The sequence below is a fragment of the Rhipicephalus microplus genome, unplaced genomic scaffold (assembly GCF_043290135.1).
Source record: "Rhipicephalus microplus isolate Deutch F79 unplaced genomic scaffold, USDA_Rmic scaffold_14, whole genome shotgun sequence".
Taxonomy (NCBI): Eukaryota; Metazoa; Arthropoda; class Arachnida; order Ixodida; family Ixodidae; genus Rhipicephalus; species Rhipicephalus microplus.
In genome coordinates this window covers 9357613-9380735 of record NW_027464587.1, presented here as the reverse complement: position 1 = coordinate 9380735, position 23123 = coordinate 9357613, and the positions used below count along the sequence as shown (strand labels likewise).

Here is a 23123-nt window from a genome sequence, read left to right as displayed (position 1 = left end):
AACGTCATTGTTTTGTTTGACATTGGTCAGTGACCTGTTTTTTCAACAATGCCTTTACCTGACCAGACGGCATTCCGTCGAACTCTCGACTACGTAAATAGGATTTCCTGGATCTGCACACGATGCCAGGGTGCTTCGTGAAGGCCCTTTCTTCGAGGTAGCTCAGACGAAGTGTGCAGACAGTTACCTGCTTGGAGACTCTGCATACCCCTTGCTTCCGTGGTTGTTGACACCATACCGAGATAATGAACAGACCTTTCCAGCATGGAAAAAGCGCTATAACAAGTGCTACTCGCAGCAGAGATCTGCCATTGAGAATACCTTCGGTCATCTGAAACAAAGGTTTCGAAGGCTTTACTTTGTTGACGCTGCTACAATCAAACAGTGCTGCCTTATAGTAATGGCTGCTTGTGTGTTGCACAACATATGCAACAAAGAAAGAGATTTCCTTATTGAGCTCCAAGAAGCTGCAGAGATTGAAGAAATTGGAAATGATGATGAGAATGTTGTCACAGACCGAAGTTTGGCTGCATACAGTGAATGTCTGAGAAAGGCTATTGCTCAAAAGCACTGTTAGTGCTTCAATGAGTACTTTATGAACGATAGTGTGAAGTGAGAATGTGGTGAAGAATTTGTGGTATGAAAGAGTCGACTATAAAGTTGTCTAAGAAAAACAATTTTGATTAATCTCAATTTATTATCTTAATTTATTCACAATTTTTTCTACATTGGCTTTCTACAGCAGTCACTAGGCGTTCAAGAAGGCTCATCTTTGCCTTCGACCGCTCCTCCCTCTCTTTCCGGCTTTCTCTAAATTCATGAAGGAGACATTGAATTGGCGTGCAATCCACCCTTTTCCTTTTTTTAAGGGGTTGGCTTGACGCTTCTTCAGCTGCAGCTGGGTCTTCGTGTTCCGCAGGTTCTTCTGAGCCAGAATATGCAGCAGCCGCACCTTCTGGTCTGGCAGGTTCTGCATCCTCAGATGCACTTACTGGTGGATGATCATGAGGCCCGCTTGCATTGTGGCTGTCCCTGAAATGAATGTAACCTCACAAACATGAAATATTTACATTTCACGTACAATAACTTTACCTGTTCTTTTCAATCACCCTTCCTGGGGTAATCAATACTGTCGGGGTGATGTGATGTTCTTTTTCTAGAACATCACTCAGTTCTCTAGAAATAAAAAAATATTGGTAATATGGTGATGAATAGCTGAATATAACCTGTACTCACTCTTCAAATTCGCTAGACACCCTTCCACTTCCTGAAGAGTTATTTTTTTATTTGGTCCGTTTGTAAGCCCGCTCGAGACTTTTCCATTTGTTCTGTACTTGCAGCGGGCTACACAGACATTCAAACTCTCTAGATATCATTTCGGCAAGTGTTTGCCACAGGGCCTTTTTCGTGCTGAAAGAAATACATTCAAAAATACAATGATCACAAACAGAAAGACTTGGCATGTGTGAGAAACAACATGTATAGGTTAGACATGTGGTGCATTTCACAATTACTCCAAATAACACTTACCGAAAGCCACCCTTTTTGCCGACAAGATCTTTAAGCTCCTTATATTTGTTAATTAAAAATCTTGTTTTCCGCCCGCTCCACAGCTCAGGCTCTGAAGGATGTTCACTGGCTTGACTGGGTGACACAAGTGGAACGTCTGACAAACGTTGACTAGCATAGTCATGGTCATCACAGTTTTGTTGCTGTGGCTCATCGTTTTCAAAAACCAATGTGATTACTGTTCCATCTATAAAGAAAATGTAGCAAGAGTCATGCTTCAGGAAGGCTTTGTTGCTGATTGAAAGGTTGCATGATGCCATTTCATTTGACAAAATCGTACATCTTGCAAGAAATAATGAAATCACAGATGTGCATGAAAGACAAAATATTAAAAGAATGTTAAATTTTGCACCTTTAAATACTTGTATTACTGCGTACTAAATTTGGGGTAATTGAACTGCTTGGGACTTGCGAGCGTTATTTTGTTGAAAAAAAAAGTGGTCATGGAGTAACCTTGCTTTTTTTTTTACACACTGAACTGCCATTTAATATACACAACATTGTGAAGATCGCGAATATATTGAGATAAAAAATACTGAGGACCTAACAAAGAGCCACAACGTGAAGAATGGAACGATTTGAAAGGCTCCGCAAAAGACGACGGAAGGCAACGTCAAAACTGTTGACCGTGTACACGTGCTTGCGAGATATTTCAGGGTTAACTTGCTTACCCTGAAATCTCTCTAACGTGGCCATTAAAACTTCTTAACATGCCCGTAGTAACATTATGCACAACCAATAAATCGTACACAACACGTCGCAGTTCACGTTTTTAAAGCCTTGTTAAACGGCCTTGTGTTAACAAATGCTGTCCACACGAGAGCCTGCAAAGCGATTGTGGTGCCAAAATATGCGAGATGCGCATTACACGCCCGTCCGAATACCAAGCAGCGCACTGGCATCCAGCTTAATTTGGTGTCGAAACGTTCACATTCGAAACGTTCATACTTATTGCTCTAATTAACACAGGCGCTATGAATAATAATTAGCAGACAAAACAGGTGTATGCCTACCTGATGCACTGTAGGCAAAACCGCGCCCTGTGGAATTCGGCTTCCGTCTTCGCTAAGGATAGGTGTCAGGAGCGTTTCCACGCCGTCTACGTTTGTTCTCACCGCCATCGTCGATGCCAGAGCTGCTGCTGCTGCTGCTGCTGCAATCGTCTGCTTGCGCTGCACCACGCCGGCACTGTACCGGCACCCCCACGTCCAGAGGTGCAACAAAACGCGGGATAAAACGTGAACCAAGGCTGCACCTCTCTCGCACTTTTTGAAACGAACGGCGGTGTGCAGAGGGCGGCGCGCTAGGCTGCACCGCTGAATCGAACGGTAGGGTGCAGCACTTCGTGAACTGGTTCTCGTGGTGCAGGTGAATCGAACGGACCTTAGAACTTCTAGTACACTGTAATTGTATTGAAGGGGTTGCCTACTGAATGAGCGTGAAACGCCCATCATCTATGGCGCCGTCACTTATGTAGGGTTAGTTATAATTAGTTTTAATTATTTTTACATTTTTTCAAAACTTTTTACGTTATTGTTGTTGCCTATACGCTCCAAAAACGTATAAATTTATTTAAAGACAACTGAAGTGGCGTCACCACCCAGGAGGATACAAAAAACTTGCTGGAGTGGAAGCCGCCTATGCGCCGCTACGGGAGAGAGTGAAGCCGCGCCGAGCGTGCCGCGGCCATGACCTACTACACTCCTGACCTGCCCAGAGAGCACCTCTTCCAGCGCCCACGTTCTAGTTCATACCTTCTGCCGCTAGGGCCGTCACCTACGAGCGGCGTGGCGCTAGGCAGCACCTGTTCGCTGTCGTCTGCTTCAGCCATCGCTGTGGCAGTGCAAATCGTTCTTATTGTGCATGAATTGTGTATGAATGTGTAAAATATGGCAAATAAAGCGATATGATTCCTCGTCAGAGTTGGCTGCATTCGTGTGGACGTTTGAAGCAGAAATAGAACCGTAAAAAAAGCACACAAAGGGTCACAGTGGCAAGCAGACGGGAACTTTTCTACAAATGAAGGAAAATTTATTATGAAAATATTTCTTGAATGAAAACGTAGTCCAACGAGATAAAAAAACTATTGTTAGGCATTCATTGTTCACACTGAATCACGATGGTTCCAGACGATACGCATACACAAATTGCAGAAGATACGCAGAAACACAGTAGGTCGTGTGCAGAAACTTTGTTTGAAACATCAGCTTTAACTGGCATATTGTGGCACGCATAAGTAAAGCGACAAATGTGTTTTGTTTCATTTTGAAGTGCTGTAACATTGCTCGAATCACACGCATACACTCGCCAAATTCTTTTAGCAGAAACCTTGATATCACTTTGAGGGATCTGCTTTTCATTGACAAACGAGTATAATGGCACATTTTCAGCATGTGTACGCGCCCCAACTGCGGGTGTCGCCCTTGGGCGCTATCAATCAAACATAACCACTAGTACAACAAAGGCGGTACTATTCCGCCCTAAAAATAAGTCTGTTAATGAAAACATACATTTCAAGTATGGCGATACTATTATTGAGTTAGTAAATTGTATAAAAATTCTTGGAGTTACATTTTCGAGCAATATGCTTTGAAACGATCGCATTTACAGTGTGCTGGGTCAGTTATCTCGCGTAGAGGGCACGGTGTACAGTGGCAAAACTGTTCTACTATACAAGGTAAAATTCTTACTTTATAAATGACTGTTCTGTTGGCATCTTGCTTATTGTTTCTTGGTATGAAGGACTACGACTAACACGCGCTTACAAAAACTGTACCTGATGCAAAAGACGTATATTAGAATAATTTTTTACTGGTCGTATGATGCTCGCAGAAGTGAATTGTTTCAACAGGCTGGAATACCACCCCTACATCGTCTCTACGATTTTAAGTTAGCATTGGTGGTCAGGCGTCAATTTCAAGAAAGTCGACATTATTTGTACGACCTCTCGAAACTGCAGCCAAATAATTTGTTCGAAACATGACATAAAGAAACATGGAAAATAAAAACTTCGAGAACAAACTACTCCACAGATAGGTTGTTCTACACAGTTTCTACGTTAATTGATAAATATGTGAAAGCTGGCATAGATTTCTTACTCTGTACCCGAACTCAATTGCACGATATACACATGTATAGTTTTCAAGATTTCTTTGCAGTTGCTACATTGTTATCATGGTTGCTATTTTTATTTTTAGAATTTGAACTTGATATTTTTGTAATTGTTGCTTAGATAACATTGCTAACTGTTTGCCAGTGCTGTCGTGCTAAAGGCGTCTGTGGGCCTATGTCAAGCTGCCTCTTTCGAAGAGCAGCTTTTACCTGCCGCTGTCCTTCATCAAACTATTGATGAAAAATAAAACATTATTATTATTATTATTATTATTATTATTATTATTATTATTATTATTATTATTATTATTATTATTATTATTATTATTATTATTATTATTATTATTATTATTATTATTAACTATGCTCGACAAGATGATGATAATGATGACGATAAAAACTTTATTGGGGTCGCAATGTGTTGCCCTCGATAGGCACATCACTGCCTTTACCATATCGTCTCATCGCACGGACATATAAAATCATAGAAACGCGCATCGGCCAGCGCTCCCCGTTCCAGCAGACAAACTCCCGTAGCGAAATTTGACGCACAATTTTTGTTGTGTAGGTCACAGTAAGAGTTAAAGCTTCAATTCCTGTGTCTCTCCTTGATATGCGTCCGTGGGCGTATGTGCATTATTCTCTTCTATCAATTGACTACAAGTGTAACACCTGTCCAGGGCGAGTGTCCAAGGTAAGTGCTCAACAGGGGCACTGCGTTTCACCTGACGCGTCCTAAACAACCTAAAATCAGTTTGATATTCTATTACCAATGAGTACATTATTAGTCAAAAGCTTTATGAATACTAAATTGAAGTTTTTTTAGGCTGGAATGGCAAAAACAACCATGCAGCAAGACATTTCTACGCAAATATACAGCTTTAGAAGTCAATCAACCAGTATAGCCTAACTACTAAAATGTAACACATAGCACACGTTAGCCTTTTCAGCAAAAAACAATCACACGTATAGGCAGTTTGTCACAGAAGCAGACGCATGGTATCAGTCCGTCGCCCTCCTGCCGGCCGCACAGTAGCAGACGAACAGGTTATAGGTAGCGCCACCTACGGCGAGCGATTGAACGAGAGCGGGGACACGCGCTCCCATAGGAACCCCGCTATCTGAACAGGTCAGGAGTGTAGTAGGTCATGGCCGCGGCCATGTTGCCAGTGGCAGAAAAGAGCCGAGCGCTGCAAATTTATGCTTCATCGCGATGCGGGTGAAGTGACTCGTGTGTTTATATAAAGCAACGAAAACAAGTAATTCCTGTTGTAAATGTTTATTGCGCCTTGTACGCAGCGAAGTGGCATGTAGAAAACTCAATTAAATTGCATATGCATCAAATAGCGATGCCTAAAGCAAACACTTCATCGAAAACATAGGTGCCCTACTGGCGGTTGAAAATTATTGCCCTTGTCAAAAGTGGCCCCACCTTACTTTTCACTGATTCTCGGTTTTTTTTTTTCCTTCGTCATGTGTTGTATCCTCACTTTTACGTATTGTTCGGCGATTTGCCTGCGCAAACTGTAAACCTTATTATCAAGCGTATCAAAGTCTAGGACGTGCTGCTCTAGTTTATGGAACCAGTTTTTCTCGGAGGAAGCTCATAGAACTTTCAGGATGAGGTGTTTTGCTCTTGACTTCACCGTTGTGATGGAATCACATTCAGCCTGTAGCTGCCTCATTCCTCGACTTCTTTACAAGGTCTAATGACATCTTGCGACGGTGAAACAAGACCACCTCGCCTCTTACATTTAATTGAAGGTGTCAGCTCATCTGAGTGCATGACTGCTATACACTCTTCACAGGTAGTTGCAGTTCGACCTTTCGAACAATGAAGCCTGCTATGTATGGCACCACGGAACTGACAAAAACAGAAAAGCTTTCGGGCTAGTCAATGCGATGCGTATTGTCGTGGTCATCGGGCTGCACGACTGGGGCCTTGCGTATGTCAGTGAAATTGCTTCTTGGATCTACCATGGCTGCAGGAGTCGTTGCATTCAATACGGAGAGAACATCTTCGGAGCAGTGCCCAGAACTTGAAGACGTGACTTCCGTCGGAACCGACGCTTGTATGCAGCCATAAACTGCGAAGCTGTTGGGTTGTTGTTATGGCCGCCTCATCCACGTATTGATTCAAAGAAGTTTTCGGCATAGTCATGACTGACTTTGTGTGTCAGTAAGTATTTCAGCTGACCCTGGCTGAGAAGTCTGTCAAACATTCTTTCCGTGCTTGCCATGCGTGTCCAAAAACCAATAAATCCGTTTTTTTTTTTTTTTTCAGTCCTTCTGTCACTGCCGGATCTCTCAGCTCGTTTATGTACGCTCGAGTCTCCGCAAAAAAACGACTTTTAGAATGCTTCGTTCCCCTGCCGAAGGGGCGCTTTGTACGACCTTGCCAGCGGATTCTTGGAGTTTTAAGATGTCAAACAACCGATCAAAAGTTCTAATAAACGTAGATCTTGTGCTGGCACCCTTGAATTGCGGCAGCTTTAGCTTTTGTTCGCAGAAGTCCAAAGCGTCGGCAACTGAGGCACTCGATCAGTTGTACAGCATATCATACCTTCAATTTCTTGCTTTTCCCATTGGACGTGGGCTTTCGTAAGTTTGTTTCCAAGCCACAACCCTTCTTCACGTTGAAGTGTCTTCAATGCCACTTCATAACCCTAGTTCACATGCTTCCCTTCAATGCCAAAGAGGCGGTCAAAGCACTCTGGCGCGAAGTGCACAGAGCGAAGTGCACTTCTCACGGCGAACAGCCCACTCCCAGAGGCCCCGCGTTACGGGATCTTTAGGAAACCTGTAAAACAAATCCGGACTGTTATGTTCTGCATGCTTAGATCGCATCAGCTATAGCTCCCTTTAGTAACGAGCGCGGAATGGCTATGTCGAAGACGTTTTCGTGTACGTACAGGTGGAATGTGAGGCCACAACCTTTCTTCAACCTGTTGGCACATCCGTGAACGACGCAAGAGGCAACCATTGTAAACCATTTGTCTTTACATGCCGACAAGGTGAAACAAGAACGGACGAAATCAGCAGCTCGCGATGGCACTGAGCACGCTTTTTGCCACTGGCAAGATGGCGGCGGCTGGCTTCACTCGCACAGCTCCTCTTCCACTCCAGCAAGTTTTATGTATCCTCCTTGGTCACCACCGCAGTTCCGACGACGGCTGCTTTCCAAGTGACCACCGATAACCCGGCAGGCAAGGGAAATATAGGATGCTGTGGCCCAGAAAACCAGATTTAACTCTGCTACAGTGTTCTAGAAGAGAACACTGCAACTCTGCAGACATCCTTCTTCCGTGTTTTCAGAGAAGCTCAGGTTGCCTGACGCACCGTTCTCCAAAAGCCATAGCTTTGTCAAGTTGGGTGAAAATAGCGTTTTTGCGACTACGAAGGACACGAGCGCTCGTGTCCTTCTTGTCTCTGTGTCGTCGTTTTGTTCTTGCGCTATAACTATCGTCATGTCATACCAACTAGCCCAAGCTGCCACACTTCTAAGGTTGGCGCAGTTCCCGCCACCGCGCCGCTGCAGGCCAACTTTGCATCAAGCAGACGAGTGTCGTCTGCTACAACTAAGCGCGCTACAGCGATGAGCAGCGCTTACACAACATCGCAACTTCTTGGTTTAGGCACGAGGAGTATAACGCAGAGCCTAGATGCGTGTGTGGTGTCTTTCCATGTCCTTGGTGAAAATAATAGCTGGCGTAGTGTGGTGTTAGTCGAGCATTTGTCGATTAAAGAGCCGTTTTGCCACCCTGTAACTTCTTGTTCTTCCAGGTAGTGAGAACAAAACTTAGAGCTCAGTTGTATTAGAAACGGCTTGTCGAATCCGCGGTAAAAGCTGTGATTTCTCTGGTTCCAGCTTAGTTGTTTAGGAGCTATTTTTGCGAGTCTCAGCATAGGGATCTTCTCCACTGTGCACATTAACTTGCGCAGCAAAAAGCACCTCTGTGGGCCATACCTATAAAGTAAGTTGAAAGCAAGTCATTGCTGTAGGTTATCAGCAACGTTTAAAATCCCACCGATACAAAAATCCCACTGAAATGACGCTATTTCTCTGTTCAGCTGGTATATACACCAGTGCACATTCTTCTTCTGAAGTATTCAGATCTATGGGTGTCTGAGTGGATAATACTATTTGTAGTATTCTTACCTATTCCCACCTTCCTATTTGTATTTCGATTATAGACCTGTCCAAGACTGCACCTAAAAATCACCCAGTCATTAGAAAAATAGATTATACCCTATTAAGGAACAAACTTCTATCTCTCGTACCAAGCAGTCTGCACCATAATGATGTAAATACTGAGGTTGCCAATCTAATCGAAACTATAAAGACTGCAATCAGTAACGCTAGTAGTACCGTATCTTCTCGCTCTTATAACATCCCGATCTGCCCTTGGATGACTCAAGCCATTCTTGCTATCTAGAAGAAAAAACTGTTCTGGTACAATAAATGGAAATAGCGTAAACATAATCATTATTACTTAGGGCAGTATAAAAGGTTACGGAATGAATCTGTAGCAATAATCTGCGTAGGTAAGAAGAACTACTACTCCAGCTTGATTCAACGCGCGAATGGGGATACAAAAACAATATGGGAAATTATACAAGGAGTTGCAGGAAATTCTAGTGCGCATCGTATGCTCCCTTTAACAATAGACAAACAAACTGCTGAAAGCTTCAATTCATACTTCACTAGTATTGGCCCGTCCTTGGTATCTAGTCATCCTGACTCTGATTACGTGTGTTTAGCCAGCTCCATATCCAATACCTTCTTTACTGAGGACATGTAATTAATTAAGAGAGCTGTTATCTACCGTGAAAAAATTGTGTAATAACAAAACCCCAGGGCTGGATGGAATCACAGTCCATCTGATCAAGGATAGCATAGACATATTAGGCCCCATCTTGTGCCACATTTTCAATCATTCCCTAGCAACCTCGTCCTACCCTGATCCTCTAAAAGTCGCCAAAGTATTGCCCGTATTTAAAGATGGTGATCGCTCTGACCCTTCGTGTTACCGCCAGATATCAGTTCTCAGTATAATAAATAACATCTTTGAAACGCTACTTTTTTCTCGAATCAATAACTTTCTGGAAAAATATCAAATTTTATGTCCGCAACAGCATGGTTTCCGTCCGGGATATTCTACTTCCACTGCAGTTGAAACATTGACACAAAATGTCAACACAGCTTTAAATAACCATAAACTTGTTTCTATTGTATTTACTGGCCTACAGAAGGCATTCGACACTATCAACCACAGCATCTTTAAACAAAATTAAATAACTATGGCTTTAGAAACAAAAGCTTTGAATTCTTTTCTAGCTACTTCACTCATCGTAGTCAAACTGTCTCTCTAGGTGGCATCACTTCTTCGCAAAAACCGATAACCACAGGGGTACCGCAGGGATCTGTCCTGGGCCCTTTGTTTTTTTATATGTAAATGACCTACCACTGGTTATTAGTTCTGCAGAGCTACTATTGTACGCGGATGATGCAGCTTTATTTGTTACGGGGGAAAACATGCAAGAAATTGAAACAAAAACAAATGCTGAACTAGCAAATATACCACATTAGTTCAAGGCAAATAAACTTACCGTCAACGTGAAAAAAACAAAGTACATGATAATCTATTCCCGACATATGCCAATAAATCTAGACAGCATTCAAATAAAGATAAAAAATTATGCACTCGAACACATCAATTCATTTAAATACCTAGGTGCAGTTATCGACAACCATTTCCTCTGGCAACCGAATATAAAATCAGTGTGCTCGAGGTTATCTTTGGGCTGTCATGCATTTTTGCAAGCAAGAAATTATTTCAAATTTGCAATATTACGGATCTTGTACTTTTCTCTCATCCACTGTCATCTGTCCTACTGCATTGATTCATGGGGTTGGACTTACACTACATACTTGGAGCCTTTACGAAAACTACGGAAGTGCTCACTAAGAATAATAACGCACTCAAGCCACGATCATCCCAGCGCACCCCTGTTTAGTAAATAGTAAACTACAAATTTTACCAATGGACAGTTTGCGTCAACAGAGAAGAGCCATTGCCATTAATATTATCATAAGCTATAACCGTCCTGTTCATTCGTCCATTCTTCGCTCCTCATCCCGCCCTACGAGGAATACTGCTGCCGGTAATTTTAACCTTCCTCCCACGAACAGCATCTATGGAGAACAGCGTCTGCAGCTCGTTGGTACCAATATCTGAAATAGATTGACCCAGGATATAAAATCGGCTGTTAACTTTCCTCTGAGAATAAAAAAAACACTTCCTTGCAATCCTTAATGCGTCTCTGTAACCCCCTTAATAGTAACAAAATCGTTCAATTCTTGTATATAAGTATCACTGTGTCCAGTGAAAGTTTACTGCATAGTTGTTATTACTCATTGCCTTTCTTTCGTTTGTGTATAAAAATTACATGTTCCTGTTATCTTACCCAAGTTGGAGTAGTATCTGAATATATCTGTCTGTACAATGCCTAACCTTCTTTACTATATCCACAATGTTTAGCATCTTGTATCCTGGTTCAATGCCTTGTTCTAGTGTTTTGCTACATGTGCTATTGTTGCCTTGTGCTATCGTTTGGATACTGTGCCATTTTGTATCGCATCATTGGACCCTATTCTAGCCTATGGCTATGAATCCAAACAGTTTTTTGATCTATCTTGTTGAAGTTGAAAATAAGGTGAAATGAAATGAAATAAATACTTAGGATCCTTTCAAAAATTCCAAATTTGTGAAAATAGGAAAACATCAGTGGTATTGACACAAAAATACTTGTCACTGTCACACACTAGTCACGAGCATTCGAATTTCAATTTCAAACAAGCACATGCTGCACAAACAAGCACATTTTGCTGATGCAAAATTGCGAGCCGGCCTAGTTGGAACATATCCATCTTGAAAATTTTGCGCAAGCATACAGGGACTAGTATCAGGCTACTAGGATAGGATAGGATATTAAAGAAGCTCAAACTGAGAACGGCGCCCTGTTTAGAAACAGGCGGGATGACTAGTTCTAGCTCCAAGGTGATAGTGATCGCTTATGTACATAGGCTTTCGCATAGGATAAAAAAGGTGGCCGGAAGGTATGTTGTAAAGGTGGTGTTTTTGACCAAAAACAAAATAGGAGGAGTGTGCGCGTCTGTCAACCAGAAATGTGAAAGAGTGACCAGCGTACATAAGGAATGCAGCATAAAACATAAGCTCAAATTTGTTGAATGTGCACACAATAAGGTGTATTGCATACCTTTGCCGTGTGGTTGTGTATATATAGGGTAGAATGGCAGGTGCATCAAGACTAGGCTAAGGGAACATATGTCAAGTTTGAAAGGTCGGCCAAACACCCATTTGGAAATGCATTGCAATGATGCGCGTGCTCTCCTTGTTTTTGCAACACTACCTTGGTACATAGGAATTTAAACAAGATGTCAAAGAGAAACAATAGAGGCTTATCTCATAGACAAGCAGAAAGACAAGTGTGTTAGCCACCATTCGGTAGCCTTACTAGAGAAAAAAATTTCGCCTATGTCTGTTAATCAATGAACCTGTTTTTGTGATTTGTGCACAGTGCTTTTGTTTTTTGGTGACCAGAGAGTGCAGATCCGACGGGTATAAAGTGAATGTTTTTTCAAAAAATAAACCAGTTGTTAGATTGCGCTCGTTTGTCTTCCTTTCCGAGTTCCTGTGTGCTTGCACAAAAATTTCAGGACGCAAATAGCTTAATTCGTGTAACGATTCGGGCTTGTGGGAGACAAACAAAGCATAAGACAATCTGTTGTTTACCTATACCCATTCAGTCATTTTGCTTGTTGGATGTACTACTTGTTGGTGGGCACGATAGACCCAAAGCTGCCATGTCGCTAAATGGAACGCTTCTCTGCTTGGTGCAGGTTTTTCTTGGCTTCAATGCTTTTGAATGCGCGCAGCCACTTTATGAGTCTTGCGACGACACGAGCCAGCTCATCAATAAAGGCCCCCAGTTTTCAACGCTGTCGTCACCTGACGACGCAGTTCTACTGGCCTTTCCTTTCAAGCATCACAGCGTGACGCCATCATTTGGCGCCGCTATAAAAGAGCACCGGCACGATTTCGTCTTCTGTGGGCACGGTGGACCCAAAGCTGCCATGTCGCTAAACGGAACGCTTCTCTGCTTGGTGCAGGTTAGTCCCTGTTTTTGTTCAATACGTAGTGATTGTCGAAGCTTAGTGGTTCTGCCGTGCCCACGGCGTTGTTTTGTAATTGCGTATGACTGTTTTGTCGTTTGCAAACTACTAATTTGCGGTGATGTCGAGAAAAACCCTGGGCCCAACCAGAAGGAACTGTACGAGCAACTACTTGACGGTCAGACAGGAATGCGAAATGAACTACTTGAAATTAAAACTCTATTTTCTGAGCTGAAAGAACAGATGCTTCACTTTAGGCGTACTGTCGAAAATATAGCGACTGAGCGCTCAGCACAGCATGAAAACACCCATCAATTGCATGTCACATTGAAATCATTTGAACACGCAATGTCTTTTCAAACTGAAAAGCTAACAGACCTTGAAGACCACAGCAGACGTCCATTGTAATTATTCATGGAATACCTGAGACCTCAGCAGAATCAGAAGAGGAACTAAAGGACAAGGTCGTGAAAGGTCTCTTTCAAGAAAAACTTCAGGTTAAATCTGAATCTGTAGGGCGTATTCATCGACTGGGTAAGCACGTAGGAAAGCGGCCTGTAATAATGTATCTGCAAGACTTTACAGAAAAGAAAGAGATAATGAAAAACGCAAGCAAACTGAAGGGCTCAGATATCTTTGTTAAGAATGATTACTCAAAATCAACGCTAAAAAAACGCAGTCTGCTCTGGCACAGCGCAAAGGCCGAGATAGAACAAGGGAAAAGAATCAACCTGATACACGATAAACTAAAGATCGATAAGGATATGTATTTTTGGGATGAGGTGCAAAATAAGCGAGTAAAAATGACCGGCTACAAGAACACCGCACCCCAACAGTCTAAAACCTGACGTAATGTGCATGCGCACAAGCAACTTCGTCTACTTAATTTGAATGCCCGCAGTGTTATGAATAAAACCGAACCCCTCGAAATCCTATTACTGCAGTACGATCCTCACATTACTGTTATAACTGAGACGTGGTTACATGAACAGGTGAATGATGGCGACATTTTTCCACCTTCCTATACGGCTTTTCGTAAGGACAGGCAAGCAGGGGGAGGTGGTGTGGCCGTCCTGATCCAACAAAAATTTGATGCTGTCTTGTTGGCTGATGTACCGGAGCTTGAATGTATCTGTATTAAAGTAACTTTGTGGGGCCACTCATTCATCGTATGTGCATTATATAGACCGCCGGACTCAACTCTTGAATACCTATTAAAACTAAAGGAACACATGTCTAAATACCATGGCAACAGTTCTTTTGATTGGCGATTTCAATCTCCCCGGAGTAGATTGGGAGCGTTTTGAAACCTTTACAGCCAATATCAGCAATGCAAATGCAGTGTTTGACATCATGCTCGCACATAATTTGGTACAACTGGTTCATGAACCAACGCATTATCAGGGTACTGCTAGGTCTACCTTAGATCTGGTATTTATTCCCCGTGACCTCAGTACACATACCGTAGTAATTGAGCAAGGGCTGTCTGATCACTACCTTGTGTCAGTTTCTATCCCTCTGGTACCGCTTTCGGAAACTGCCAACTTGTCCTTTCATTGTGTGAAAGACTATACACATGCCAATGATGCTTGCATTATCGAGCACCTAGAAACCTGTCCAATAGATTTTGTAGCTACCGATGTTTGTAGATTGTGGGACCAATTTAAACGCATATGCTTCTACTGTATCGAAAAATTTATAGCGTCTAAACATAAAAAGGTGCATAAACATGCGCCCTGGATGACGAGAAGCATCATACATCTCAAGCGTAAAGTTAAAAGATTAAAGCAAAAGCATGCTGACCCCAAAGTTATAGCTGATGCTCTAGATAAGCTTGCACACGCCGTACACACCTCGAAGGAATACTATTTCAATACGTCACTCACAAACTTCATAAAGAATGATCCAAAGAAGTTCTGGAACTATATTAGCGAAAAAAGGAAACCCATATCACAGGTTTTTGTCAATGGTTCAATGGTATCTGATCAGGCTGCCATTGCTCAACACCTCAATGAGTATTTTCATAGTGTATTTTCTACTCCTAGTGCTTCCCCATCTGTCATAAATGCGGACAATGCTGCAAATGTAAACTTTATTTCTTATTCTGGTGTCGTTGTTATGTTGTTGAACCTAAAGACTAGGATTCTTGCGGTCCCGACAATATCCCCAACATATTTCTGCGTCGCTTTGCAGAGTCTGTTGCAAAATACTTACTCGTCATTTTTCGAGTCTCTCTGTTGTCAGCGGAATCGCCAGATGACTGGAAGTCGGCACGAATAGTTCCTATATTCAAGAAAGGTGACCGCCTAGTACTACAAAATTATCGACCGATCTCCTTAACATCATCATGCTGTAAGCTTATCGAACACATAATAGCTCATAAATTAAATGAATTCTTAGAATAGCTAGCTTGTTTGGCCACCCCGGTGTTCCTTTCAACACTGTTTGTTTTCTGCATCCCCTGTCGGGAAGAGCGGTTAAGCAGTACATGCTTCTGCTTGTCGAGTGCTCCTAGTAAGTGTGGGTGGCACGGTGCTGAGCCGTCTTTGGTGGGAAGCGGCCCGGGCTTCACGAAGTACTTGCACAAGTACGGGAGGAGGTCTGATTCGTTCTTCACTGAGAGTGGCAGTGCCTAGGTGCAGAAAACTTTTATGAAATGTGGCACCATTCAGCAGTAATTTTCAGTGAGTCAGGAGGGCAGATAGCCATCAATTTTTAACGATGTCATTCTTTAAAATTCCACTACTCAGCTTAGTGAGCCGGTCGCCCCTGAGTACAGCTTTTGTGATTGTTCGCCCGAGTTTTGCATGCGCTATGTTGATCCCGTCAGCTTGTCAGGCTTCACCCGCGAGGTTCGTGTTTGCCCCTTCTCCGTGCCCAGCGACTCTACTCGCCGAGGCGGAGGGTGGCTTCCTTTTTTGTGAAGGACTAAGACAGCTTTTAAATGTGCTGGTTTACCAGGGTACGTTGGGTTTGCGTGCAGCGGCATTGGTTTTTGCACCAAACAGTAGCCCCGTTGCCCTCAACAGACAGATTGAGTCTCGCTAGACCCTAGCGGTCAGTAGACGGGCCGTGACCACAGCGCACCCTACTCGCTGCGATAGCACACCTTGCCAGGGTACGTTCCCTTTGTGTGTTGTGACCGATGTTACTGGGCTGAAGGGTAGCCTCTATGTTGGGTTTCCCTGAATTGTACGCCGGGAAGCAGGCCGCATCTGTTTGGCGCCTGGCGCAGAGCAGTGGCACCGGCCCTTGCCAAGATATGGTCACTTGCCCAAAACAAATCTTCCCTCTCACATGACCCTGGGGGGAAAGAAGTGCCGGGACAGACGTATGGATGATGATGGGTTGATGAGTTATGTGAGACTCTGGGACAAAGCACCTCCGAGCGCCGCATCTCCTTCCTATCTGACAACGGCACGAACTCCAGAACAGCGGAGAACTTTATAAGAGCACCGACAGTGGAAGCGTGAGAGCTCGCATTTGCTGGGCCGAAGCTGCTGTCCGGGCAGCGGGCACAGAAACTGGCCTGGGAGGCTGAGTACCGACAGCAACTGCATAACGAATAATCCAGCACACTTCCAAGCTGCGCTAGATTGCAAAGGGGAATGCAAGCGCCGGTGGCGGGCGGTTGCTGTAAACCACACCGCCGAGTTAGGTCGCGAGATGAATTAAACTATTAAAACGTAAAAATCCCTGCTGAGCAAGCGGCGTTGCAGGCAGAACAACGTTAACGCGATGATCACGGGAGCGTGTTCTCCCCGCCGCTTTTGGTGGCAGTCTCCAGCGGCACTTTGGCTTCTGCTACGACCGCTTGCACTTCGAGAACAACCTGATTGAACGTCCCAAAACCACCATATGATTATAAGAGACGCCATAGTGGAGGGCTCCGGAAATTTTGACCACCAGGGGTTCTTTAACGTGCACCCAAAATCTGAGCACACGGGCCTACAACATTTCTGCCTTCGTCAAAAATGCAGCCGCCGCAGTCGAGATTCGATCCAACGACCTGCGGTTCAGCAGCCGAGTACCTGCAGGTCAGCAGCCGAGTACGCGGTGGTTTAGCCACTAAACCACCGCGGCGGGGTTTTAAGAACAACTTGGAAATGATCGACGGCAACCGGTCTCCAGAACAACAGTACAATGCATGGTACAATGCCATGGAAGTACCGACGTGGTAGTTCCCGGCTCCTGCGGCATGTGAAAGGAATCACTCGTGCGCCATGTGAAATAAACACGGTGGTAAACTCAAGCCAAACGTGTGTTTAACCTTGTTAAGAATAGCATGAACATAAAACCAATATTTGTGAAAAGCTTCAGTGCTGCGTCGGGTTGAATTCACTGCTGCACATCTCAGCTTTCACTGGTTAACCATTTGTATAGAGTGCTTGGGCTGTGGTTTTTTTACTTTTCTTTTTTTCTCTCTCCGCTTTTCATTCGTAGACTCTGCGTCCACTCCTCCGTCATGCAGGTGCTGTGCTGTGCTCCTTACAGGTCTTCAGAAATTAGGCGCCTTCTTCTAACCACCACCACCACCCTCCGTAACGACCTCGTTAATCCTCAGCGGCGCACCTCCTTTTAGAAGCATTTGCTACCGTGCTTGTCACAAAGATTGCCCGGCAGCCGCATTATAACTGGTGTTTCATCTCGGGCGACTGCACAATTAGCGGCGTGTGTATACACAGATCCTTATGGTCGGGTAAACGGGTGCCAAAAAAGACCGCATTAATACTGGTTCAGCATAATAAGCGGTTACGTTAGAAGTGGTCAGCACTTAATTTGTCATCTGTCAGTGCCATAGGCCTGGCATACCAACGTTCACAAAATTTCATGCAGCCAATGTTGCAAGCATAATAAAATAAATTTTGAAACTTTTGATGTCATGCGTGGATATCTTGGTGTGAAATTTTGAATTGAAACTTCAACCTTGATTTTCTTCGCTAATAATGAAATAATGATAGTGGAACATACAACATTGCACTTCTCATAATGCAGCTGGTCAATCCATTGTTACTTTTTAGTGTCCCTTTAAGCATGACCGCACTGACACATCGGCACACGAAATAATGTGACATTGCATGCTGGATTTGTAGAAGTGCACCTAACTGCCTTGCTTGGTACATGATAACCAGAACTAGAACAAATACAAATGGTACATAATAATGATAACAAAACCCAGCGAGGTACGGCCTAGTCAGGGGGTTTAAGTCCTCCTTTGGCCTTACCTCGTGGGCAAACCCTGTATGTGTTATGCCAAAAAAAAAAAACTAGAACACAGTACAGTAAGAGAACGACAGACGAAGGTGCTGACAAAATGACAACACCTTTCTCTGTTCTTTCACTCTCCCGTCAGTGGCGAATCCAGAGAATGCGGTAGGGTTGATCGCACCCCCCCCCCCCCCCAAAGCCTTCAGCACTCCTCGCCCTCTTTTCAGTGCTTGCCGTCCACCAGCTATACCCGTTAGGACAAATGAGTGACCACTGTGAGCACAGATGAACAATATTTATGCCATTACTAGGATTTTGTGCTAGTAAAACTAGAAAACTAATGACCATGCTCCCTTTTCCGGTGTTAATTCAAGCAACCGCCCCCCCCCCCACCTAATGTGGGTGAGTGGATCCGCCCCTGTCTCCCGTGCTGTTTGTGCTTGTGTTAATCACACTGGACTTGATTATGCCGGGGAGCTTAGAAAAAAATCACAGCATATCCACGGAGTGAACGATCTTGAGTGAAGCTAAGCGTCCGTCCGTTCGTTCTTGCTTTCGCCCGTCCGCGCGACCATCCGTGCGTCGTTCCATGCATCCCTCCGTCTGTTCATGCGTCCGTCCATCTATCTGTTTGACAGTCTGTTCGTGTGTCCATCCGTCCGTCCGTCTGCTAGTGAGTCTGTCCATCCGTGCGTGCGTCCACCTAGTAAACACTCCAAGTACCACCATCTTCCATCTTGCATCCCCTGTGGCACATACCCGCTCTAGAGCGGGTATGTGCCACCGGTGGCTATTTACTACTACATACATACATACAAGGGATGCGGGTATGTGCCACCGGTGGCTATGTACTACTACATACATACATACAAGGGATGGACCGACCTACGCCTTAAGGAACTTTGTGCCTAAAAGGAAGCAAATGTGATGGTACTTTTCATACTGTGGTGAAAAACACACTCTAAGCACATCTGGCATGGATGACAAATTATCTGGCTTTAGGTCTACGAGGTAGCTTCAGATCGCTTCAACTGTTCCATGGGCTCTTGAAGGCCACAATTTTAAAGGTCGCCCCGCCAGCACCAGGAGCAACTGATGTGGACGCCCTTGCTCGAATGCTTATAGGGCTTGGCCATCGCTGTGGTGCTGAGGTCACCCACTCGACCGGTAGATTGCGGGCAGCACTGCGCCGTTTCCTTCATTTGTAACATGACTGTAGCAGCTTTAAAGAGATGTAGCTTATTGGGACGATTGCATCAGCATTCCTATCCCCATGTCATGCTTATATCAACTCTCAATTACAGCCATATTTTTTTCTTGGGACATGGTACCTAGCGATGCAACCACCACTTCGATGCTGCAGCTCAATCCAGCAAGCATGACTGCTTCCTGTTCTCCCGATGCGGGCGTGCCAGCTGTCACCTAAGGCGCTTGCAAAGGGTTAGGATTGCAAGGTGCTTAAATTTCACAGCGGAATGTTACGAATGCAGGCAGGTAAGCAAGCAGGCAATAATTCTGGTTTCAAGGTTTACACAGCAGCTAACTTATTGCACACTGCAGTGCAGTGAAACAGAACTAGATGCACACCAATATGAGAATGCTCATTTTTTGAATAACAAGGATTTATTTCGTAACAAACAGTAGGTGCAATGTTAGTTGAGTGGACTTTTGCAGAATGTGGAGGCAAACACCGCTGTAAGGACAGCATGCCCTAACTCATCTGCGATACCCTGTCTGAGCTACTGTCGCTTGCACAAAGGCTTTCTCATAGTCACGACTGGCACCACTCACCTGACAGTGTACAATGATCAACGCTGCCCTACAGAGAGTTAGGAGCAGTGCGCGAATACCGAGCAGTGCCCTGCAGCATTGCATACCTTACAATGTCTGCAGCAGCATTTCATAACAGGAGAAATCCCTGTAAATTAGAGTGCACCATAACCATACATTGTCGATAAAAGACGCCCAGAATGGTTTCCTTAGAAACTGTAGCACACCTAGTCACGTGTACACAGTGCGCATCACAGTACGCCTCTGTAGTCAAATTCAGGTAGTGTCCTCTTGCCAACGAGTGGCCAGGAACCGCCTATAGATGACAGTCACATAGATGGCAAGAAGCAGCACCACAAACAGGTCGTCTAGCAGACCGAGGATGCCAAAGATGGCCTCCGGAATCATGTCCAGCGGCGAAATGAGGTACATGATGGCAGCCACAAAGCAGAGCACAATGCGCAATCGAAACATGTACATGATGCCGCCCATGGAGAAGAATTCGGAGCCCACATGGCGCAGCAATGTCGGCAGGTCTCGCAGGTGGTCCAGCCACTGGGGAGAAAAAAAAAACCCAGCTCACTTTGGCATCTATTCTATTTACACATACTTGGTGGAGCTCAAAGCGGGGATTAAAGTGATCACTCCCAAGAAAACTAGAAGGTGGGTGATAGTTGGTCTTTATTCATCTATAATAGCATAAGCAGTGCGAGAAACTTCACAGCGACAAATGAGCACATGCGGACAGGGCTCACTTTCATTCTTTTTTTTTTCATTTTATTTTACTTCAGGTTCTCTTATTACATGAAAATACACAACACTGGTTAGACCCATAGCCACTGGCTAGCAGGGGGTCTAAATAAATATGCATATAAAGGAACAGATTGTGTTAACAAAGCAGATATTTTATAAGTACACTTCAATCATACAAGAAAAAAAGAAAAAAAAAATCGAAACAAAATATAAGAAGAAAACATATTTGTGATAAGTCATTTGCAGTATCTTGCAGCATTGTTCCATGCAAACAACGGATTGTATGTATACAATACATCAAATACATAAAAGTACGTATACCATGTCAAGTATGATTTTTTTAGACAAATAATCTATATATAACGAAGTGGAGATTACAACGGAGTGTGTGTTAGTGTACTTTAAGAATGTAGAGTATTGAGTGGTGTGACTGAAGCCAGCAAGCCCTGTAATCAAGAGTCTCCTTCTATCCCCACCCCTTTTATTACTCTAGAAAAACAGTAGCGACACTGGCATCACACTGATTGATGAAAGCTGGCATGTTCTAAACAGCATATGTCTGTACGTGCCACTCTTTCACACATTAATGATGCAAAACTAAAAAGAACAGCGCTTAAAGCACTGCAATGTAGCCAGATGTAAGACCGGGTATGCCTGCACAAACTAAGGCCACCATGCTTAATTTGGCGAGTTGATGATGGTTTGAAATACGAACACGATATGCATATGGGGACAGCTGAGACACGGACAAGTCTTTGCTGTCTCTGTCTATGTACCCGGCTCGTATTTCAAACTATTAAATCCATGAGATATCACTTCTTAAAGCTTCAAAAGATGAAGAGTAATGACCCTCTTAAGCAGCTCTGTAAATGAAGAGTGCATTTTCACTTGCATTTTTCAACACTGCAGCTGTAATGTTCCAATTTTAGGCCAAGCTAAATGCATATATATGCAATAATATCTTGTTATTACAAATTTTTGAGACCAAAAGATTGTCTCAAGGGAATGCTGAATTATCGAACGTATCAAGAAAACAAGAGACAATTGTCCATTATGTGGTAAAGCCTTTGAACAGTGGGTCGTCCTCTCCAGCACCTTCTAGTGGGTCGCCCTTCTCATAAGAAGAAGAGCAGCTCGTGCAGAGAGTCGGTCCCGCATTGACTGTCGCTGTCCTGAATCATCGCGGAGTGTCCACCAATAAACCTCTTAACAATTTGGTGGAGAGTGCTGTGCCCTTCAAACACCTTCGGTCTGAATTCGATGCCCTCGGATCTTCGATCCCGTACCGTGCCTTCAACCATGACCCAAGACGCCGCCCAGCAAACGCTTCCTCCTACGCCGACGCCATGTCCCGGTGTCCCCCGCATCCGCGACCCTCCTGTCTGCACCGGCACAGATGGCACTGACGTCGAGGACTAGCTGGCCATGTACGAACGCTTGAGCGTCCACAATCATTGGGACGAGGCAGGTAAACTCGGCAACCTGTTTTTCTACCTCGCGGGTGTGGCCGGCATGTGATACAACAACCACGCATCTGATTTTCCGACTTGGTCCGCTTTTAAAATCGCTGTTGTCGACGTGTTTGACCGTCCGGCCTTCGTAAGCTGCAAGCTGAACAGCGTTTACGTGAACGAGCCCAGCAGACCGGCAAGTCCTTCACAAGTTATATCGAGGACATCCTTGACTTGTGCAAGAAAGTCGACCTGAACATGTCAGAGGCTGACAAAATCACGCATGTTCTAAAAGGCATCGCTCGCCGACGATGCCTTCACCATGCTCCTGGCAAAGAACCTCCGCACTGTGGCAGAAGTCATTACGTTATGCCAAAGTTACGACGAGCTGCGGCGGCAACGTTTGATGACCCGTCGACCTCCACCACATGATGCTGATCTCTCAGTCTTGTCAGCATTTCCTGACCATGCAACCTTGCTCGCCGAAATCAAGTCGTTCGTGCGTGAGGAAGTTGCCCGCCAGGTCTCTTTACTGGCTTTTGCTTCCCCACAACATGCTCAACAACCATCAAGTACACTTCTACCTCCGCTCCGCCGAGCCATTCAGCAGGAAATCGCGGAGGCCATTCCTGAATACCACCAGCCGCCTCCTGCATCTGTGCTACTCAGCTATGCCAGAGTTGTCGCCAGGCCGCCCTTACCGATTTCCGTCGCTGTTCCGTCGAACACCGAAACCGCCGCGAGGCCCCAGGCCTTTGGAGAAACTGTCTCGCCTACATACCTCGGCGTCACCCACGTGCCCCGAGTGCCGCCTACCATGCACTCATATCAGCAGCCGGCTCGCCAATCGCGTTCTGCGACATGAATGGGACCCGCGAACCGATGGTGCACTGCTGACAATCGCCCCATCTGCTTTGCTTGCGGTTGCGTTGGTCATGTCGCACGATATTGCAATCGTGTGCAGCAACCGCAGGTCGCCTCCAACTTTTCCAGCCAGTCAAGCCGCTCTTATGACCAACCGCCACCTATGTCACCGTCGTCCCGCCCCGTTCCGTCTACCCATC

The 23123-nt window shown here is 44.6% G+C and overlaps 1 protein-coding gene and 3 long non-coding RNA genes across 10 annotated transcripts in view; 2 read left to right on the top strand and 2 right to left on the bottom strand.

Annotated features, from left to right (window-relative positions):
• Positions 1 to 677: 677 nt before the first annotated feature.
• On the bottom strand, positions 678 to 3111 carry LOC119180937 (uncharacterized). The gene is made up of 5 exons (XR_005111124.2): positions 2583 to 3111; positions 1531 to 1756; positions 1237 to 1410; positions 1093 to 1176; positions 678 to 1032 (listed from the first exon to the last, which is right to left on the bottom strand). It is a non-coding gene; the product is annotated as an uncharacterized LOC119180937 (long non-coding RNA).
• A 2732-nt stretch (positions 3112 to 5843) lies between these two features.
• Positions 5844 to 8083, top strand: LOC142784460 (uncharacterized). Its single transcript, XR_012888641.1, has 2 exons — positions 5844 to 6859; positions 6965 to 8083. It is a non-coding gene; the product is annotated as an uncharacterized LOC142784460 (long non-coding RNA).
• A 954-nt stretch (positions 8084 to 9037) lies between these two features.
• The window catches only part of LOC142784459 (uncharacterized), a 45914-nt gene continuing 31828 nt past the window's right edge, over positions 9038 to 23123 (top strand). Inside the window, exons 1-2 of one of the 2 annotated variants that reach the window (XR_012888639.1) lie at positions 9038 to 10845; positions 12605 to 12874. This is a non-coding gene — a long non-coding RNA (uncharacterized LOC142784459). The remainder of the gene's footprint in view (positions 10846 to 12604; positions 12875 to 23123) is intronic. The other variant, XR_012888640.1, reaches the window with a different exon arrangement.
• The window catches only part of LOC119180921 (E3 ubiquitin-protein ligase RNF170), a 139232-nt gene continuing 135795 nt past the window's right edge, over positions 19687 to 23123 (bottom strand). For all 6 annotated transcript variants that reach the window (XM_075882839.1, XM_037432057.2, XM_075882837.1 and 3 more), the window contains one exon: positions 19687 to 20410. In XM_075882839.1, the coding sequence (XP_075738954.1) occupies positions 20132 to 20410 (279 nt within the window). In that variant the 3' untranslated portion in view covers positions 19687 to 20131. The remainder of the gene's footprint in view (positions 20411 to 23123) is intronic.